Source organism: Ursus americanus, chromosome 3, assembly GCF_024610735.1.
Source record: "Ursus americanus isolate L20-20 chromosome 3, mUrsAme1.1.p, whole genome shotgun sequence".
NCBI lineage: Eukaryota > Metazoa > Chordata > Mammalia > Carnivora > Ursidae > Ursus > Ursus americanus.
Genome location: NC_142129.1, coordinates 41,358,943 through 41,377,679, shown reverse-complemented (window position 1 = coordinate 41,377,679; position 18,737 = coordinate 41,358,943). Strand labels below are relative to the sequence as shown.

General features: G+C 47.0%; 1 protein-coding gene across 3 annotated transcripts in view; it reads right to left on the bottom strand.

Annotated features, from left to right (window-relative positions):
* Positions 1-7,653, bottom strand: part of DPY19L1 (dpy-19 like C-mannosyltransferase 1) — an 89,276-nt gene extending 81,623 nt beyond the window's left edge. For 2 of the 3 annotated variants that reach the window (XM_045792877.2, XM_045792878.2), the window contains exon 1: positions 7,216-7,653. In XM_045792877.2, the coding sequence (XP_045648833.1) occupies positions 7,216-7,513 (298 nt within the window). In that variant the 5' untranslated portion in view covers positions 7,514-7,653. The remainder of the gene's footprint in view (positions 1-7,215) is intronic. The other variant, XM_087860910.1, reaches the window with a different exon arrangement.
* Between the last annotated feature and the right edge of the window lie 11,084 nt (positions 7,654-18,737).

Below are 18,737 nucleotides of genomic sequence, written 5' to 3'. Positions count from 1 at the left end.
CAATTCTTCCACTTTTAAATTTATTCCTATTCAATGATTCTTGAATTACGAAAGATCATCCACGAAGAACTGATCTTTCCTATGAAATGAGACTGCTTTTTATGGAATTAAACAGCAGCATAAAGGTCTTGACCTAGAAATAGATGTAATTTTTACCAACTTTGATGACTAATACTCATTAGAATGGTAACTAAAGAAAACTAGCAAACTCTTCCTGGAAGAGTGATGTTCCAAAGGTTTGGGTAAAGTACAATCTGATGGCAAAAGATAAACTAGCAAAGCAAGAATTTAGGACTAAAGATTTAAATTATAAAGCCTAGAGCTACCCCGCTTAGAAACATGCGCACAGACTTACAGTCTCTGTGATAATGTAAATCTCATTAACATAAACTTTAAGAAACATTAATACAGCCTAACAGGCTAAGTGTATAAAACTTATAAAAATAGCTATAGTTCAAATTTTAGCAACATCCAAATATGCCTGTGTATAATAAAGTTTCATCTGCTTTCAGTACTGATGCCATATTATAGGTCAAAAGTCAATCACAAATTGGTAATATATCTTTATATTTACACAATCTAAACTCATCACATTTGTTATTTGAGCACACATGAATATAACATATTCAGAACCCTTCTAATTGTTTATTTTAATAATTAAAAATGTTTAAGTGATTATAAATGTCCTTTAGAGTTAACCAGAAGTCTATTTTAGAAAGAAAAAAAAAATGGTTTTGAACATTGAAGAAACTCTTTAAATCCCAAATTCCCACTTCATTCACTGGCTTTCCAGGGACCTGTGCTGGCCCAACATCTGCATAGTAATACACCCTCAGGGCTAATGGTCAGTTGTATCTAAGTTTGTTTGAAAGCCATCCCACTAAGCCAGTGGTCCCTGTGCCTTCACAGTTCCTCAGCTTTTCTTGTCCTTTATGCTACCGCTAATATGCCCTCTTTCCACTTCTTATTCCCATATCTCTATGCATGATCCTTCTTTTCTTCATTTCCCCTAAAGAAAGAAACAAGAAAGCTAATACTTATTGAGCACTAAATGTCGGCGGTCTCTCTGAACTGAGTCCTGGGGCTTCATTTCTTCTAGTACTCACCCTAGCGAAGATGAAATATAGCATAGCAGTTAAGAGCACGAACTCTGAAGCCACATTGCCTGGGTTTAAATCCTGAGCCTTCCACATTCTAGGGATGACCTTGAGCAAGTTATTTAACATCAATGTGCCTCAGATCCTCTAGCTGATAAAACGGGTACGACGCTTGCAAGGTCATGGTCAGGACTGAGTTAGCAGTGAAATGAGTTTAAGATAAATGAGTAACTCCAAAGCACTTAGAACTACGCCTGGCACAAAGTAAATCCAGTATCAGTAAAAGATGCTATTCTCAATTCCCATTAGTTTTATACCACCCATTTGCTGTTGATGCCCTATTTTGTTTCCATCCTGACATCTTATCTTATGTCTCACAGCCCACTTGACAGTTCCACTTGGACATCTCACAAATGTCTCAAAGGTACCATGGCCCGGATACAATTCTCGATCTTTCCTCTCAAACCTATGCCCTCACCCATGCCTCTAGTCTTCACGATCTCAGTGAATGCCACCTTGTTTTCCCAGTTACAGCAGCCAAAACATAGAAATTATTCATAGCTCTTCCCTTTCCCTCAGTACAAGTCCAATTCACCAGCAAATCCTACCACTTCTCTCTCCAAAGCAGATCTCAAATCTACCCCCCTCATCACAGCCAACGACTCTCTTACTAGATCCGTGCCAGAGCCTCCTCCCTGGTTTCTCTCTGCTCTGCCCTTGTACTCCACAACCCATTTTCCCAAGAGTAGATTTCTCAAAATAAAAATTAAATCACGTTACACTCCTGTTCAACACTCCTCAGTGGCTTCCCATCGTACTAGGAATAAACCCCAGCTCCTTAAGGAGATCTGGGTTGTGCCCCTGTCATGCTGGACGCACTAAGCTATGGCCTACGTCAGCATCCGCTGTGTGCCATGTCCACACCGCCCCTTCTCTTCCTCTGGACAGTGTGCACCTTCTCTGCCTTTAGGGCTCACTTCTAAGGCTACCTCCCCAAAGACTTTTCCGGTTCTAAAGCGGGTATCTCCAGTTTTTTCTATCTCGGCCATGTTTTTGTTTCCTCCACCGGACTTACTGTAATGTACTATTATTTTTATTTGTCCCTGACCCTTTTAGAATGGAGTTCCATGGACACAGAGGCTCCAGCTGTCTTTTCCTCCATCTTAACCCCCCAAAACTGGCATCAGGCATAGTAGGCATTCAGTAATTGGTGAACATGAATAAAGCTGCTGTTACATACATTGCTTATTCTTTACCATAACCATGTGGGGCATTTATCTCCCCATTTTAAAGATGAGGCAGTCAAGAGTCAGAAATATTAAGGGATCTATAGCTCTTGAGTGTAGAAACAAGATTCAAATGCAGGTCAGTACTGAGATGGCTGTGCTGCTTCAAACACACCACACTGCCTCCTCCCCAGCCCTATTGCCGACACCTAGCCTCAGCCCTCTGCCTCCACCCACTTTCCTACCCCTTCTGCCCCTAAGAAGTCATATATGTTTCCCATTATATGGGCTTTCACACTCCCATAAGTTGTGGCTAACAAAAGCAGTGGTCCTAAATGTGGCATTTTTGCTTCCCAAAGGATATTTACCAATACATGGAGACACTTTGGTTGTCACAACTGGGGAGGTGCTACTGGCATCTAATAGGCAGAGGTCAGTGATACCGCTAACCATCTCATAATGCACAGGACAGCCCCCCCCCACCAAAGAATCATTCAACCCAAAATGTCATCATGCTGCATTTGAGAAGCCTTGCCAATAAAGAACCCGCTTACAGTAGGGTGAATTTGCCATTGACCTTAGCAACCAGACACGTAACATAAACAAGTCAAGTAGGACAGATGCAAGGGAAAAAAACAATAGTTTTCATTATCTCTCTCTTCCATATTCAGGTTACAATTTTATTACGTTTTGTAAATGACGTCTTACCTTGCAGTCTTTCACCACAGGCATGCTTTATTTGCATGTTTAACACGTATATTCTTCACTTCCACAAAGGAAAGGACTCCTTCCATTTCTCCTTAAACACAGAGCCCTCTCCAGCTACCCTTTTTACTTCCTTCTTTTGACAACTGACATGGGTATAAGAAACTCTCATTAAAATAACAGCCATATCAGATGATGAATGGCAACTCACAGCCCCAGTCTTGGGAAAACAATAGAGACTAGGAGAACCTTGGGCAAACTGGACTGTCTGTACCCCTGCCTTAAAAGAGGGGAGGGCCGCCTGGGTGGCTCAGTCAGTTAAGCATCTGCCTTTGGCTCAGGTCATGATCCCAGGGTTTTGAGATCGAGTCCTGCACTGGGGTCCTTGTTCAGCAGGGAGCCTGCTTCTCCCCCTGCCTGCTGCTCCTCTTGCTTGTGCTCTCTCTGTCAAATAAATAAAATCCTTTTTAAAACTTTTAAAAATAAATAAATAAACAGATCAATTAAAAAAAAGAGGGGGGGCAAGAAGCACTTAGTACTAGGGGGTCGCTGCCATGTAGGAACGTCAGTTCCGTGATGTTATTAGACAGTCTGCTTCTAAGTAGAGGCAGGACATAGGACTTTAAAATTACTGACGCTTCCCTCCACCTCACCCCACCCCAGATTCTGATTTAATTGGTCTGATGTGTGGCCTATCAGGATTTTTTAAAGCTTCCAGATGACTCTAGTCCAGTTTTGCGAAGATTGAGAGCCACAAGTCTAATGCTGGCCTCCCATTTTTACATATACACAAATTGAGGCTCAGAGAAGCTAAATGCTTTTGTTCAGGCCCCCAACTAGTTTAAAACAGGTATAGAATCAGAAAACAGTTCTTCTAAGGCAGTGTTTTCAAACTGTAGGTTATAATATTAGGTCATAAAACTCAAGAGTTAATAAACGGCTTTTATTTTATTTTATTTAAAGATTTTATTTATTTGACAGACAGAGACAGTGAGAGAGGGAACACAAGCAAGGGGAGTGGGAGAGGGAGAAGCAGGCTTCGCGCTGAGCAGGGAGCCTGATGAGGGGCTCGATCATAGGGCCCTGGGAACTTGACCTGAGCTGAAGGCAGACGCTTAATGGCTGAGCCACCCAGGCGCCCCAATAAATGGCATTTATTTTTAAAAAGACAGAATGGGAAATCAGAGTATACTGTACATTACAGGAGTTAAGTATTGTTACATGACACTTGTTTCAAGTATATGCACATATTTGCTGGTCTCCACTGCATCTCTAAATCCATTCTCCTCCTCCCTTCTCTGCCTATTCCCAGCCCTACAGAATGATTCAGCTGGGTCCCTTGCCAGAGGGGTTCCAGTTGGTCAGCCAGTGAGAGGCATGACGGGAGAGCAGAGGGTGGGAGGAGAGTGTCTGGGGTCCCTCTTCCTGGGAGATCCTACTCCCGTAGCACAGCTCTCCCTGGGTTCAGCTCCTGATGAAGTTCCCCTTCCCCTGAAGGCCCAGAGGTGGTAGCACCTTCTGACTGCTGACAGTCACGGATGTTTCAATGTCTTTTATGGGTTCCTTAAAACTGTTCACTTCTGAAAACAGTCCATTTATTAAATCTGTTTCCTGCCAGGACACTGACATACCTAAATGGAATAACAGACACGTGCATAAATGTACTGGGTTACACTTTCAGAAGTGTGAGCAGGTTTAATGTCAATTGTATTGCTTACTGTGAGTTATGGTCAATAAAGCTGGAGAAAAACAACATCATGGTTTTTCTTTACTATACTGCTACTCACCCTGACTGACGTAGGGCGCTCTTGGATTGACACTTCAAAAAACAAACATTTGAAAAACTGTATGACTGTTACCACTAAATAAGCAGCAAATAATGTCCAAAAATAAGTAAACATGTGTGTTTGTTAAGTAGATGTTTTTAAACAGTGCTTAACACTGTCCAGCAGCGGAAGGGGCCACCGTGGTAGGTAGTGAGTTCATCAGCGCTTAGCACATATGGAGGAGATGAAAGAAACAGAACCGAGAACCTCTAATCAGTTTCTAACTCTTAACAATGTGTGCTTCCATCAGGGAGATTCAAGTTGTAAAATTTCTTTCCAAACAGAATGAAGCCATTTTTGTGAGAGCAAAATCCCACACCCAAGACCTACACGGTGTCAGCTCAACTCACACTCATTCTGCGAAGGACAAGAAGAGAGGAAATGAGGAGGCTTTCAAAAACGTCTAAACTCTGCTCCTTTTTGCAGGACCCAAGGGTACAGAGCCAGAGGAAGAACCAAACATCCTATGTCTGATCATTCTCCCGAATCCCGTAGATGGCCTCTCATAGAAAATCATCCAACCTCCATCCAATGACCAGTGTCCAGAGTACACCCAAAAATGTGAGACAGCCCCTTTACTGTACCTCCTGCCAATGTCCAGAGGGGTAAGGAAAGTGCCACACTGTTCTATTAATACAAACCTGTATTTAGGTATAAGCATTAAATATAATGCTCACCAAATCCAAAGCTTAGCCATCCAATAAAAGAAAAGTAAATGCAATTACAAGAAAATGGCAAGATGATTATCCTGTGGGCGTTACTGTAACTTCCCTGAAAAAGAAGTGGTGCCCTTCCATATTTCACTATGACATGGTTAACATTTATACTAGCCATTCAACAAAAATGCCAACTTCATCGTCACCAGATCGCAAATCAGTATCATGCACGTGCTTTTATAATAGCAACTAAAACTTGTTAAAGGCTTTAGACACAAAGTGCCTTCCCATGTATTAGCCACGCCTTTTAGTTCTACTCCTCAGAACATGCCCATGAGGCAAGTAGAGGAGGCGATAATCTCAGGTCATAGAGAAGGACGGACTCACAGAGGAAATAATTTGAAACTTAAACCAAACCACCACTCTGAACAGAATTCGGAGCCTGTCTCATCCATTGTACCATGCTGCCTCCCCAAGGTGAACTTATCTAACCTGCACACTGGCAAGGTTTTTCAAGCTCGCTACTGAAAAGAAGAAGAATATACTGAAAATACTGAATTTTTCTTGCCTTGAATCTACAATACATAAAAGTACCCAAATAACAATATCAACCTTTCTGACCCCGTTAAAACACACATACACACACACACACACACACACACACACACACACACGGAGATGACTCTGGCTTTTTATGATTGAGTGGCTTCTAGTGGTGGATGTTATGTCAGGGGAAGCTAAACTGCTGTGTGCTATTCCTTCGCCTATACTGGAATCCAAATTCTTTTGGGTCACTAAGGGAATTTGAAAGAATAATTAGGCATAAATCACCAATAGCTAAATAATGCAGTAGCCAAAGCCCATTAATGGTATTATATAGGAAAGGCGGTGTTACAGTATTTTACTGGCTTAGAAAAATTAGGCCCATTATCCAAACTGCTATAACTCGCCTTATCGGAATGTCAATCAGGAAACAAAGGAAACCTGAAGTCGGTCCACAACCTGTGACTGTTTAACTTTATTTTTTTCAGCACATCGCTGCACATCATCCATTTGGTGCATGGCAGCGGAAAAGGAGGGGACCCTCCACACCAAACGTTCCCAGGTCAACAGAGAGGATTAGAGCTCCAGTGACCAAAACATAACACAACCTGGAAAGCGACGTGCCGAGAGGAATCACAAAGTGCCACCGGCGGTGTTTGCGGCCAAGAAGAAAAAAGCACGCTAAAATTTAATTATAAGTTTAGCAACTTTCTAGGATAGGGAACGTGCTTCTGCTTTGAGCTCCACGGAATCGCTTCCAACCCAAAGCAAACCATCCTCCGGGCAGGGGCCAAGATAACGGGAAGGCGGCCGGTCCGCGCCAATCAGCAGCGCCCAAGTCTCGTTAGCGCAGACCTGTCAGTTCGCCGCCAGGCCGGGCAGCTGTTGATCTCGGGGCCATTTTTTTTTTTTTTTTTTTTTTTTTTAAACAGAGACAGAGAGCGGACGGGAAGGGAGCGAGGAAGACTGAGCAGGGCGGAGGGGGAGGGGAGGAGGAGGTGAGGACGTCCCAGGAAAAGTCGGAGAGGGCTGCAAACTGGCGGGGACCGGGCGGCGGGGCTCGGCGGCGCGGGAAGTGGGAGGGGAGCATAGGGGAGGGGGAGAGGGGCCCGCGCCTCAAAGTTCCGCGTCCCGGCGGCGCCCGCGCTCTGGGGCTGCTCACCTAGCAGGAGCGTGGTCCAGGTCCGGCCGCGCCCCGCGCGCCGCAGGCCCAGCGCCCCGCGCAGCCCGGCCACCAGGCGCCCCCCGAGCCCGCCCCCGGCGGACGGCGCGGCGGGCTCGGCGCGGGGCCCCTTCCTGCCCGCGGCGCCCTTGCGCCCGGGGGACCGGGGCGCGCGCTCGGGCCCGGGCTCCCCGGCGCCGGCGTCCGGCGCCCCCCTCAGCGGCGACTGAGAGGCGCGGGGCGGCTGGGGCGGCTTGGGGGCCGCCTCCCGGTGCTTGTTCCGCGCCTGCAGGACCATCTTGGCATAGTCGCGCCCGCTCGCTGCGCGCGCCCGGACGGCGGCCGGGGAACGGCGGGCTGGCGGGGCGGCCCGGGCGCCGCTCACTCTCCGGCGGGCGGGCGGAGGGCGGGCTGTTCCCTCCCCGCGGGCCGGGAGGCGGGGAGAGCAGCAAGGCCGGGCGGCGGCTGCTTGCTTTGGCGGTACGGCCGGGAGGCGGCGCCGGACTGGCGCGCCCGCCGCCGTTGCCGCCGCTCCGGTTGTCACGGCGACCGCGGAACGCTGGGGGGCGGGGGCGGGGACACCCCGTGAGCGGCCGCGGCCCCGCCCCCGCCGCCCCTCAGCGCCGGACGCGCGCTCCCGGCCGGCCAGCGCGCACGCGCGGACTTCCGGCGCGGGAGGGGGAAGACCTGGCGGCGGCCCCGCGACCCCCGCCCTGCTCGGGGCCCTTGTGGGGCTCTGCCGGGGCTTGGGTGCAGACCACCTTCCGGGAGCGGCCGCCCCTCCCTCTGGGAGTGGTTGGGAAGAAGGAAGGGCCCTTTCGGGCCGGGGGCCTTCGGCGAAGTTTCGGACCCGATTCAGGGTGCGCGTGGAGCCCCGCGAAGCGCGCGTGGCCCAGGCGGCTCGTCGCGGGGGTGGGCTGGGCCGGGGAGGAGGCGCTCGGGAACGACCGCGGGGGGCGCTGTGCGCGCGCTCTACAGCCGCCGTGGCCCCGCCGCTGGAAGACGAGCGGATAAAAGTCAAGCGGCGGTCTCACTGACTCCACAGTGTGTGGCCTTGAAACTGGGAACGCTGCCCAGTGCAGCTCCCTCCACTGATGCGACCGACGGTGCAGCCCGATTTAAAATGGCAGCAAAGTATCTCAGGGAGAGTGATAAGCGTCGAGGCACAAGTAAGTGTGTGCCTGACGTTACAATCGTAAAGTGAAAACCAGGGTGGGAGCCGAGGTTGAAGGTGGCCACATTGAACGGCCCGAGAAGGAAAGATTATCAACAAGTATGTTCTGTAAGTTTCGCGTGCTTACTCTCGTGACTTAAAGCAGAGAAACTTTATTTGCTGATAAAATACAAAACTTAAGTTGAGAACGTATTTTCTGTCACATAGCACGGAATGCTTGAGTAAAGGAAGCCCAGCAAAATCAAGAAAACCAGGCAAAGCCCAGTTATCCCTCCTCCCTCCATTACACCGCACTCCCGAATTCTTTGCACAAAGCCCTGCAGGTTCATGGTTAACTGAAAGGTTCCCTACCTTGCGATGTCCACTGGGCTTGTTCCAGAAAGTTGTCCTTAAGTCCCAATTTTGTAAATCAAGTCCCATCGTTTGATTATTTCCATTGTAATTCCAAAGGCTTCACGTGGCTATGGATCCTCACCCTTAAGTTTGTCCACTGAGCGAAGTCTTTATTAGAGAAGTTAATACCGACATTCATTCACTGTTACGCCTTTTTAAGAGACGGAGAATTATTTTGTAAAGGAAAAAAAAAACCGTTGCCAGGCTAATTGGTAATCCCTCATACTCTATATTTTGTGAATTAGGATTTTCAGCTGTTGTTTTTATTGGAAGAGGGAACAACTATTTTTAGATACTATTTTTCAAAAAATGATTGCAAGTGATATCAGGGAATGCATGAATTCTGAAACAATGTGTCAGGTGGATCCAGTGTTGCCCTCTTTGGTTAATTTTGAATTTATTATCGATTAGATTAAAAGAAAATAATTCAGTGTCTGTTAAAGGTAATACAAATAATTCTTGACTGACTTTTTTAATGATTGGAAAAACACCTGAAGAAGAAGTTCAGTATTTGAACTACTGGATTGCTTGTCTGTCTCCTGTACGTGGTGGGCTGGATTCAGGAACCGCCTCCTTTCAACCGGTACCCTTTCGCCAGAGAAAATACGTGTTGAATGAATGAATAAATGAATGCAGGAAATGACATAATCAAGTGATGATTCAAAGCCCTGTGTTCTGTAGTGCACTTGAAAGTCACTTGTTCTAGCTCTCTTCTTACAGTCTCAAATTTCTAGAGGACAGTCTTTTCTATTCAATTTCATATTGTCCTGCAGAACCTAAACCAGAGCCTGGCTTTGGAAGTTTGTGGAATTGAATTGAAAGAGGGACACTTATATTTAAGACACACCCAGTGGGTTTTGATCAACTCCACCACTGCTGATGAGACCTCTTCTTTGCTTGGAGACCAAATAGAGAATCCCAGAGAGGGGCAGTGTGGGATATTGATCAAAAGACATGGTGATTTTAGGCCGAAGTTCCAGCCTTCGCTCTGACATGTGCGAACCCTGTGACCTTGGCCAATTTCCTCATCCCTAAAATGGGGGTAATAAAAACATCTATCCTACAGGTTTGTAAAAATTAAATTAGACAATATCTGTAAAGTATCTAACAATTACTTCCAACAGAATAATTGCTCAATTAATGTTCAAAGCAATGGATGGTAGGTAAGGGAGATGGTAAGTCCTCTGTCCTCCCAGAGGCAGAGGCTGACAGTCTCCGATGGGTATGAGGATGCAGGGGAGTAGAGCACAGAAAAGCAAGGACAGCTGTGTGCTCTTTGGACCAGTCCTACACTGGGTGTAATTCAAGCTTATTAGCTATCTGAGCAGTTGACCTCCCCTGAAGTTCCTGCTTCCCACACATGCTGTACAAATGATCCCTGTTGCTGGGTAATTAAACCCGGATAAAACAGTAGGCATCTCTGCTCTTGCCCCTCTTCCCTCCATCCTCCCCCCCAAAAAAAGTATATTTCACACAGGGTGGGTGGTAGAGCAGAAACTAGAACAGTCATGGAAGGTTACACGCCAGATTTCATTTTGCATTTATCACTGTGGGATCCGCAAGAGCCAGGAATGCAATGTATTCATATCTGTATCCTTAGGCCAGTGCCTGCCACATAGTGGTGGATGCTTAAAAAAAAAAAAAAGACAAACTGAAAGTTGCATTTTAAAAACTATGTTGTGCACAGATGATCCTATGAATCAATTCAAGATTATAATGAATATGGATTAAGCAATATAGTTAGTGGCCACCTTTAATGTGCTTTTCTTTTTAAGAGTTACAGATGCAGCAGGAAGGTACTTCCTTATGTGACATTATAGAAATACGGAGCCAAGGCTGACAGATTGCAAACATAGAAACCCAACAGAGCAGCCACGCAGGAAGAATCCCTGGTCTGGTCCCCAGGATGGAAACCCAACCATTTTCTCACTAAAAGCTACACTTTGGGCATTTGAAATAAAAACTTTTACATAAAAAATAATCTATAAAGACTTTGGGGATGGGGAAAGGGGGAATTAAAAAGGGGAAATGAGCATAAAATAAAGAGGGAGAGCATAAAATAGAGGAAGACAAGTAAATGCTCCAAAATAAAGCTTAACGATATTAAAGTAAGCAACCAGGGAAACGTTGTTAAATGAGCAACGAAAAGCAGAATTTGGTCAAGGGAAGACTGTGCTGGGCACCAGTGTCCTTATTTCTCTACATTGGCATTTTAAAGGCCCTTTAAAACTTTCAGGTTTCCCCCATTTCCTCCCACTCGCTCTCCCGCTCACAGAGTGAAGCCAAAGGAGAATCTTGACTGTGGCCTCTATTTTCATTTCCTTGGACTAGGTCACTTGATTTGAGAAGTGACTTGGGGCAAGTTCTAGATTTCTCTGCAGTAGCCCATATCAAGGGAAGAACCTGCAAAATCCCAGCACACTTCCCAGAAGCCTAAAATGGGTGGGTGCAACAAAGTCTATCTGTGTAACATTCAACTTTCAGCAAAGCTCCAGCATTAACTTGTCACTGTGTTATAATGTATTCCTTTAGTCTCTGGGGAGAACAAATGTAAATTGCTACTTTATTGCTTTTCAAATTTTATCTTCCCTCTTTCGGGTAGCTGACCTTGTAATTTAAACCGTTCATGCTCAAATGGAGTGTTCCTGAGAAACTCAGGGAGAGCATTATTAGTCCTAGTTACAGTGCATCCTCCAGAACCACTCCAGTGTAGAGGTGCATGTTTCTCGAAACTGTAGTTCCTGTTACTGAGGGCTTGCTATGTCCTCAGTGCCTTAGTAGACATTAGAGACATTAAAAATTCATACACTAAGTCTCCAACCCCAAAGGGCTTACGGTTTAGTCAGAGAGGCAGGGTAAGCTAGAACGAAATCTCGTGTAGGAAAACACACGATCCAGAGTGTAAGTACTGAAAGAGCTCCAAAGAGAAGAGACCATGGCTGGCGTGACTGAGGCGTTTGCAGGGAGGAGGTGAAACTGGGGCTAGGCCTTGTTGGAGCACTAGGTTTTGTTTGAACAGAAGGAAACATGGAGAAGGCATTACAGACGGGGAATAGCACAGTTCTAAAACCCTGTGTGACTGGTCTGCTATAGAGTAGGTGCTAATAGGAACATCTTAAATCCTTTTCACAATGAGGAAGGGAAGAAACCGCAATGCAAGTTTCAGGAATAAATAAACAGATCAAAGAGTGAATAAATGAAGTCATGATTGGAGCATGACATGCCCAGAGCGCCCCAACATGGCTCCTGGCTCTCAAAGTCCCACAGATCTATCTAGACCTGAGCAGACTCCTCCCAGAAGGATGCTGAGCGACCCTCACACCCAGGGGGCCTTAGAAATACTGAGAGCCAATGAGTATCCCCCCAGGCTTTGATCTGGGCCAGGACTTGCTTGCGTCTGGCAGGCTTCTGCTGACTCCTGGCCAGAAGACTGAGCCTCTCCCCCTGCCCCCAGCCACAGATCAGGTGGGGGACTGACTGACCTAGACATTGTATGGTCTCCTGTCTCCATGCTCCGGGAAGCACCCGGATGATCGCACAATTTTGCCGCTCACTCCTAAACTGTTGCCTCTACAAACCTTACCCTGTATTCCCTGAGGCCACCAGTCCCTGATACACTCTGTTCTTCTCGGTAGTCTCCACCTCTCGGCTCTTTCCATAGGCCCCTTCTCCTGCGACAGGTCCATTCCCTGACGAGGCCACTCCTTCTCTCCCCGGAGCTCCTTTCTGCCTCCTGGGGAGCACCTCTGAACTCCAAGGCATCTCTACCCTTCATCATTGCTGTCCTCCATGGGCACTTACTCTAGCCCTGGCCCCCATCTTCTCAGTTCCTTCCAATGCTCTGAGGGACTTCCACACCTAACACCCAGCCTCTCAGCTCCCCCACGTCCCCCTCTCTGGTGACCTGCACTCCTACTCCGTGTCGTCACCCACTCTTACGGGCTCATCCTGATCCTTGTCATCACCCCAACTGGCTTTGCCTCTACATTTTATAATTCAAACAACCCAACCTCCAATGCCTCTAAGTTCTTGATTATTCCATTTCGAGTGCCAAGGCCTTTCACTGCAGCCTGCAGTAGCTCATATCAAGGGAAGAACCTGCAAACCTTTGCCAAGATCTCCACCTCCCCCACTGCATGGTCCTCCTCTCTCACCAACCTGGCAAAATGTTACTGTCCGACTTCAGACCTGCACCCAGTGCTGCTGAGGAACACTGGAGAAATCCCACAACATGGAAGGCAGTAATCCCCAGGAACTCTTAGTTTCCATCTGTAGCTGGACCGTAAGTGCTGCCAGAAATCCTTCCCTATTCCCCTGGTCCCACTCTCAGAGCAGGTGCAGCACATGTTCTCTAGTGCTATGGAGTGTCCCTACAGAATTCGCGTGTTGGAACCTAGTCCCTAAGGTGGTGGTGTTTGGAGGTGGGATCTTCAGGAGGTGATTAGGTCATGAGGGCGGAGCCCTCGGGGATGGGATTAGTGCCCTTACTAAAGAGACTTAGCAAGCTCCTCCACCCTCTTCCTCCATGTAAGGACACAGCAGAAAGAAGGGTGTCTATGAACCAGGAAAGAGACTCTCACCAGACACCGAATCTGTCAGTGCCTTGATCTTGGACTTCCCAGCTTCCAAACTGGGAGAAATAAACTGTTGTTTATAGGCCAGCCAGTCTCCATCTTGTCATCTGACCACACCCTTCCTTTGGTTTCTCTGACCCACACACTTGGTTTTTGTGTCTCTTTAGCTGTTCTTTTCCAACTCCTTAAAGTCCCCTCTTGTTCACTAAATGTTGATCTCCTCCAGGGTTCAAAAACGAGCTTCTCCCCCTTTTTTACTCTACATACATTCCGAGCGTTCTCACTACTCTTTTTGATGAATATTTCTGTCTCCAGCCCAGATCCTCTTCCAGCATCTCAGGCCCATATCCACAACTGCAATTCGATATCACTCTCGCATATCTTTTTGGCACCTTAAACCCCCAAATCCAAGCCTGCTTCTTTTCTAGTGTCCTAATCTTGGTAACTGGCACCACAATTCCCTCTATCCCTCTATCCAGGGAGTCATTCTTATTTCTTCTCTCTCACTTCCATCATCCCATCAGTCACAGAATCCTACTGATTTGTCTCATGAATATCTCCCAAATAAATTCCTTTCTTTCCACTTTTATGGCAATGATCCACCATTATTTTCCCCATGGCCTTCAGCACCACTTCCTAACTGGTCATTTTGCATCTTCTTTTGCTGCCCATCAGTCTTCCAGAGAATGCAAGATGCAATTTGATAATGTTTCTCCTTTAAAAAAAAATCATTCAGCCCTCCCAAATTCCTCAACATGACGGACTAGGCCATCGTGATCTGTGCCATACTGTGCTCTCCCGCTGCTGTTTCTTCTCCAGTCTCATCCCTGCCTTGTCCCAGTCGTCTGTGCCCTCCATCCCCTGGACCTGCACATGCGCTCTTCTCTTGAACTGTGCCACTCCTGCCTACCCAGCCCCTAGCAGTTGTCCAGAACAACTGACTCATCCTTCACCCCTCCCTTAGAAATGAGTTCCTACAGGAACTTTCCTTCCCCACCTCTCCCTACCCCCTGGGCTATACATCCAGTAACTTAAACTCTCTTCTGTCATATTACTTACCACACAGTCTCTTTGCCTATTTATTGGTCCAACTCCTCTGTTAGACTGTACGTTTCTTGAAGGAACGCTCTGTAGTAGATTGCTTTGCCCAGGAAGCAGACTCTGAGGTGAAAAGGCACATGTGGGTGGTTTGTTGGGGGGCGCTCTCAAGAATAGAACCTGTAAGGGAGCGAGGGAAGTGCAATTGGGCAGAAGAGGAACCGAGCTGTAGCACAGTTGCAGCGGAGGCCTCAGCCAGCCCATCAGGGAGCTCTGGAGCTGGGATGGCCCTTCCAGATCATCCCAGCTTGCGGCACGGGGCACACAAGCGTTTGACAGCACATCAACCTTGATGCTGGCTGCTTGCGGGGGGTGGAGGTAGGGAATGGGGAAAGCTGAGCAAGGCAACTCCACGGAGTGTGCACACCCAAGAGCAATTTCCCAGTTCTGAGGAGGGGCTCAGCAGTAAGCCCTCAGCAGCCTACACCCCAGCCCCCCTCCCCTGCAGACCAGGAGGGAGGCTCTGGGTGGCACACCACAGCACCCACGTCCACACCGAAGGGTGTCTCAGGGCCTGACGCACCACAGGCACCTATTCTAGCTTTTGCTTCCATTTTTGAAGACAAACAAACATTTTCCTCAAATTCTTCCTATTATTTAATAACCTGTACATTTGTGAAAGAAGACATTCAGGAGAAACATACAGATTTTGCTCGTAGGAAAAAAAAATGGAAAAAACGATAGACATTTTCACGAAGTTTACCTTTCTTTCTTTCTTTCTTTCTTTCTTTTTTTTTTTTTGGAGTCATATTTTGGAGAAATAGCTCTTGAATGTCCCTAATAATTCTTCTTTAGTAATTTAAGATGGATCTTGGAAACAGTTCTTGAAAACACTGCCAAAAAAAAAAAAAGAGGTAGATAACAATAGACCACATACTATTTATAAAACTTTGTTAAAAGGTTACACAGATGTATGATTTTGAGTTCTGTGGGAGGTGTCTATGGTGTCACCTGACCTTTTTCTTGGAGCCTGAAGTGGAGGGACGTAGGTGCGGGGGGATAGCCACAGCTGCTCAGTGACTACCACAGCTCGGCCAGCTCTCATCCCTCTGGCAACATTAACACCACCCGGGAGCCTTTAAGCAATGCCAGTGCCCAGACCTCACCCAAACTAATGAAATAAGAAAGGGAGGCATCTGAACCTCTGAGAAACTTCCCAGGTGACTCTGCCAAATGGTGAGGCTGAGACCCCACAACCTTCAGGAAGAGAGAAATTATCTGTATTTGTATTCCTCGGTTACGTGCTAGACTTTTAACATACATGGATTTATTTTCTGTGGGGTCTGTGTCGTAAAAGGAAAGAACAATGAGGTAGCAAGAAATACAGGATGTCATTCCTTTCAAAGCCAAGAGTGGCTGTCACACGTCAGAGGCAGACTTTCGTCCAGGACACTGTCTCTGTTTGAGTCTCTCTTCTGTAGCCTCTCCAACACTTAGGCCGGGTCACAGACGTCAGCTTAACCCACGGCGCACAGTAGGACACAGCTCTGGTTAGAACACAGTTTGGAACATCGACCTGGAATGCCAGGGATTCGCCTTCTAGACTCTGTTCCTCCCCCTGGCCCGGACCCAGCTTTGCTACAGCTTAAAAAACAGCAGCAGGAATCTCCTCTCTCTCCCCCACTCCCTGGACCAGCCAGAAACAGAAAGAGCTGGCAAGTGATGGATGTAGGGAAGGGGAAAGGAGTCAAGGTGTGAATGTGAGAAGCCAGTGAAGAGAGTCACGAAATATTTTGGAGAACGGCTCCTTGTGCCAGATCTCGGTTTTCCTGGAGCTACCCAAGCCCAAGACATATTTCTGGAGTTAGCCGAGGAAGAGGCCCGTGGGATTTGAAGTATCTTGAAAACAAACGAAATCCGGATGGAGGCACCCTATGCAGTTACGTGGGGGCATCACTCCATGCAGTAATGGTGTATTTGTTCTTTATGCCCAGAGACCAAACTACTGGTAAAACATCAAGGAAAATCCTCAGAGAAGTAAAAGCCTCCCAATAATAAATAGCAACAGCTACTCTAAAACTCGCCTTTACCGGGTCCTGAGCACTGTTCTGGGTCATTCATACACATTATTTAATCCTCACAACAGCTTATAAGGCGCACACTTTTATTCTCTCCAACTTACTAGGGGGGAAACAGAGAGAGGCTGACTAACTTGCCTGAGGTGAAACAGCTAGTTAGGGGTGGAACTGGGGTATGAACCCAGATGAGGCCACTCCGCCCAATCCTGAACTCTGTACTCTCTTATGAGGAGGAACATTCAGGAAAGACAGGCACCATGAGTTGTGGTTTCCTTTAAGAGCTAAAAACTGCTTCCTTGAAAATAAAGGCTATTCACGCCCCTCCAACAATTATGGGCTTTCACAAGAGAGTATGTTCAGGGCGACTGAGTGTGACACACCACAGGGATCAACTTGAGTTCTCTTTAATTTATGTATTGAAAACTAAGTTGTTTGCAGACTTTGGGACTCTATTTTTAGTAAGACACGACTTGCCCTATTGCTGCCAGCGCACTACAAGCCCCCGGCGGGATTGCAACACCACCAGTTTGGGAAGTACCAGGCTGGCGAATAGACCTAAATGGAAAGATATTTATGTGATCGAGTTGGAAAAGGTAGCTGAAGATGCGTAAAACTAGACATCAGCAGTGTGTGTCAGACCTCCCATCTTCGTGCCTTTCTGGAAAAATGGGCAAGGAAAGTAGCTGGCAGAAGAGCAAACATCACGGTGTTGCAGTCGAGCTGCAGAGATAAGCTTCGGGGCATCCTGCTGCCTGCCAAGACTACAGGACAGAAGTCCCAGCAGCCACAGCACTTATTGCATAAGATTAAATCGCTGCTGGCTGAGAGTTTTGCCCTTTGAAACGGCAAAGGCAGACGCTAGCGGAAGAATGAGCTACTTCTCCCGGGATATCGCATGCGCGGAGATCTGGGTCCCTCGACGCTTCAGGTCAGCGAGGTGACTTTGGTCAAGTCACTTAATATTACGATGAAAGGGTAAAGTACATACTTCCCTTAAGTCCCTTCTTGCTCAAAACCCTGTGCTGCTTTGATTGAAGCGAGACTGGTGCACAATCCCCTTGAGGAGGGCTGGCTTGGACGCTGCATTTTCATGGCGTTTTCCTCCCGCCTTCAGTCTTCTCCCCGTAATCCACCTCCTTATCATGTTCTTTTTCATTGCCAATGAATAGATTTTGTAAAGCCCTAGTGTGTCTCTGACCCAGAGACTCTAAAGCATGCATGGCTTGTATTCTATCCGTATCAGCATTATTCAGATGATAAGCCTAAAAACTATCTATATATCCAAATGCTACATCCTCAGACTTCCCTTGATTACTATGCACTTTTTCTTTACGCCATTAATTACAAACAGAAAGAATCCCACCTAAATGCATTTTGTGACATTTAATTAAAGAGAAGAAGCTATACGGGAGAAGTCTGTTTTCACACACTAGCACGTACCTTTCTGTTACATTTCAAATGATCCATTTGGACATAAAAGAGACAGTCCCATTTCATATGCTAATCATCACAAGGTTCTCGAAGGTTGTACCCATGACCCGAGCTCTAGGTGGTTTTGTTATTTACTAAATGTGATGGTAACAGTTTTCCTCATACATCCAGCACACGCCAAGTACTTACTGTGGGTTGGGCAGTGTGCTTGATACGGACGGAACAAATAAATAAAACATAGTCCTGCCCTTACGTCTAGTAAAGCAGGACAATGTGTGAGTAAATTAGTTGTAGCTACGCCCTGGAGTGTCTCTCCCTGTGTACCAGCCCCCCTGGCCTTGCACCCCCACTTCCCCACCTACACTCGGGAACTTGCAGCTGTACTATGTGACTTGACCCTTCGCCCCAGGTGAATGGACGTTGACCCACACAGGGCCCAGCATAGCATCTCTCCCAAGAATTCCGTCTAATTTAGTTTGGACAAGCCTGCTGAATGAAGAACTCAAAATAGAAAATGACGTCACAGCCACCTTCTGCTTGTCATGTCAGCTGAGAAGTAGAAAAAAATCAATCTGCAGGAAGAGTGGAATGTGACAGCATGGGAACAGGGGTGGGAGAGAGGGAGAGAGGGAGAGAGAGGGAGAATGGACGAGCGAATGAACCCGGAAGCATCATGCTACCTGCCAGCGGCCGCTCGCTGACCCTGCCTGAGGTCCGGCCATGTTCCAACACTCCGGGGCCTGAGGCGCCCTGCAGTTCTCTTTTCTGTTAAGCCTGCTCACATTTAAAAAAAAAAAATGCTTACAACCAAGCGTTCTAACTCACAAATGAGTG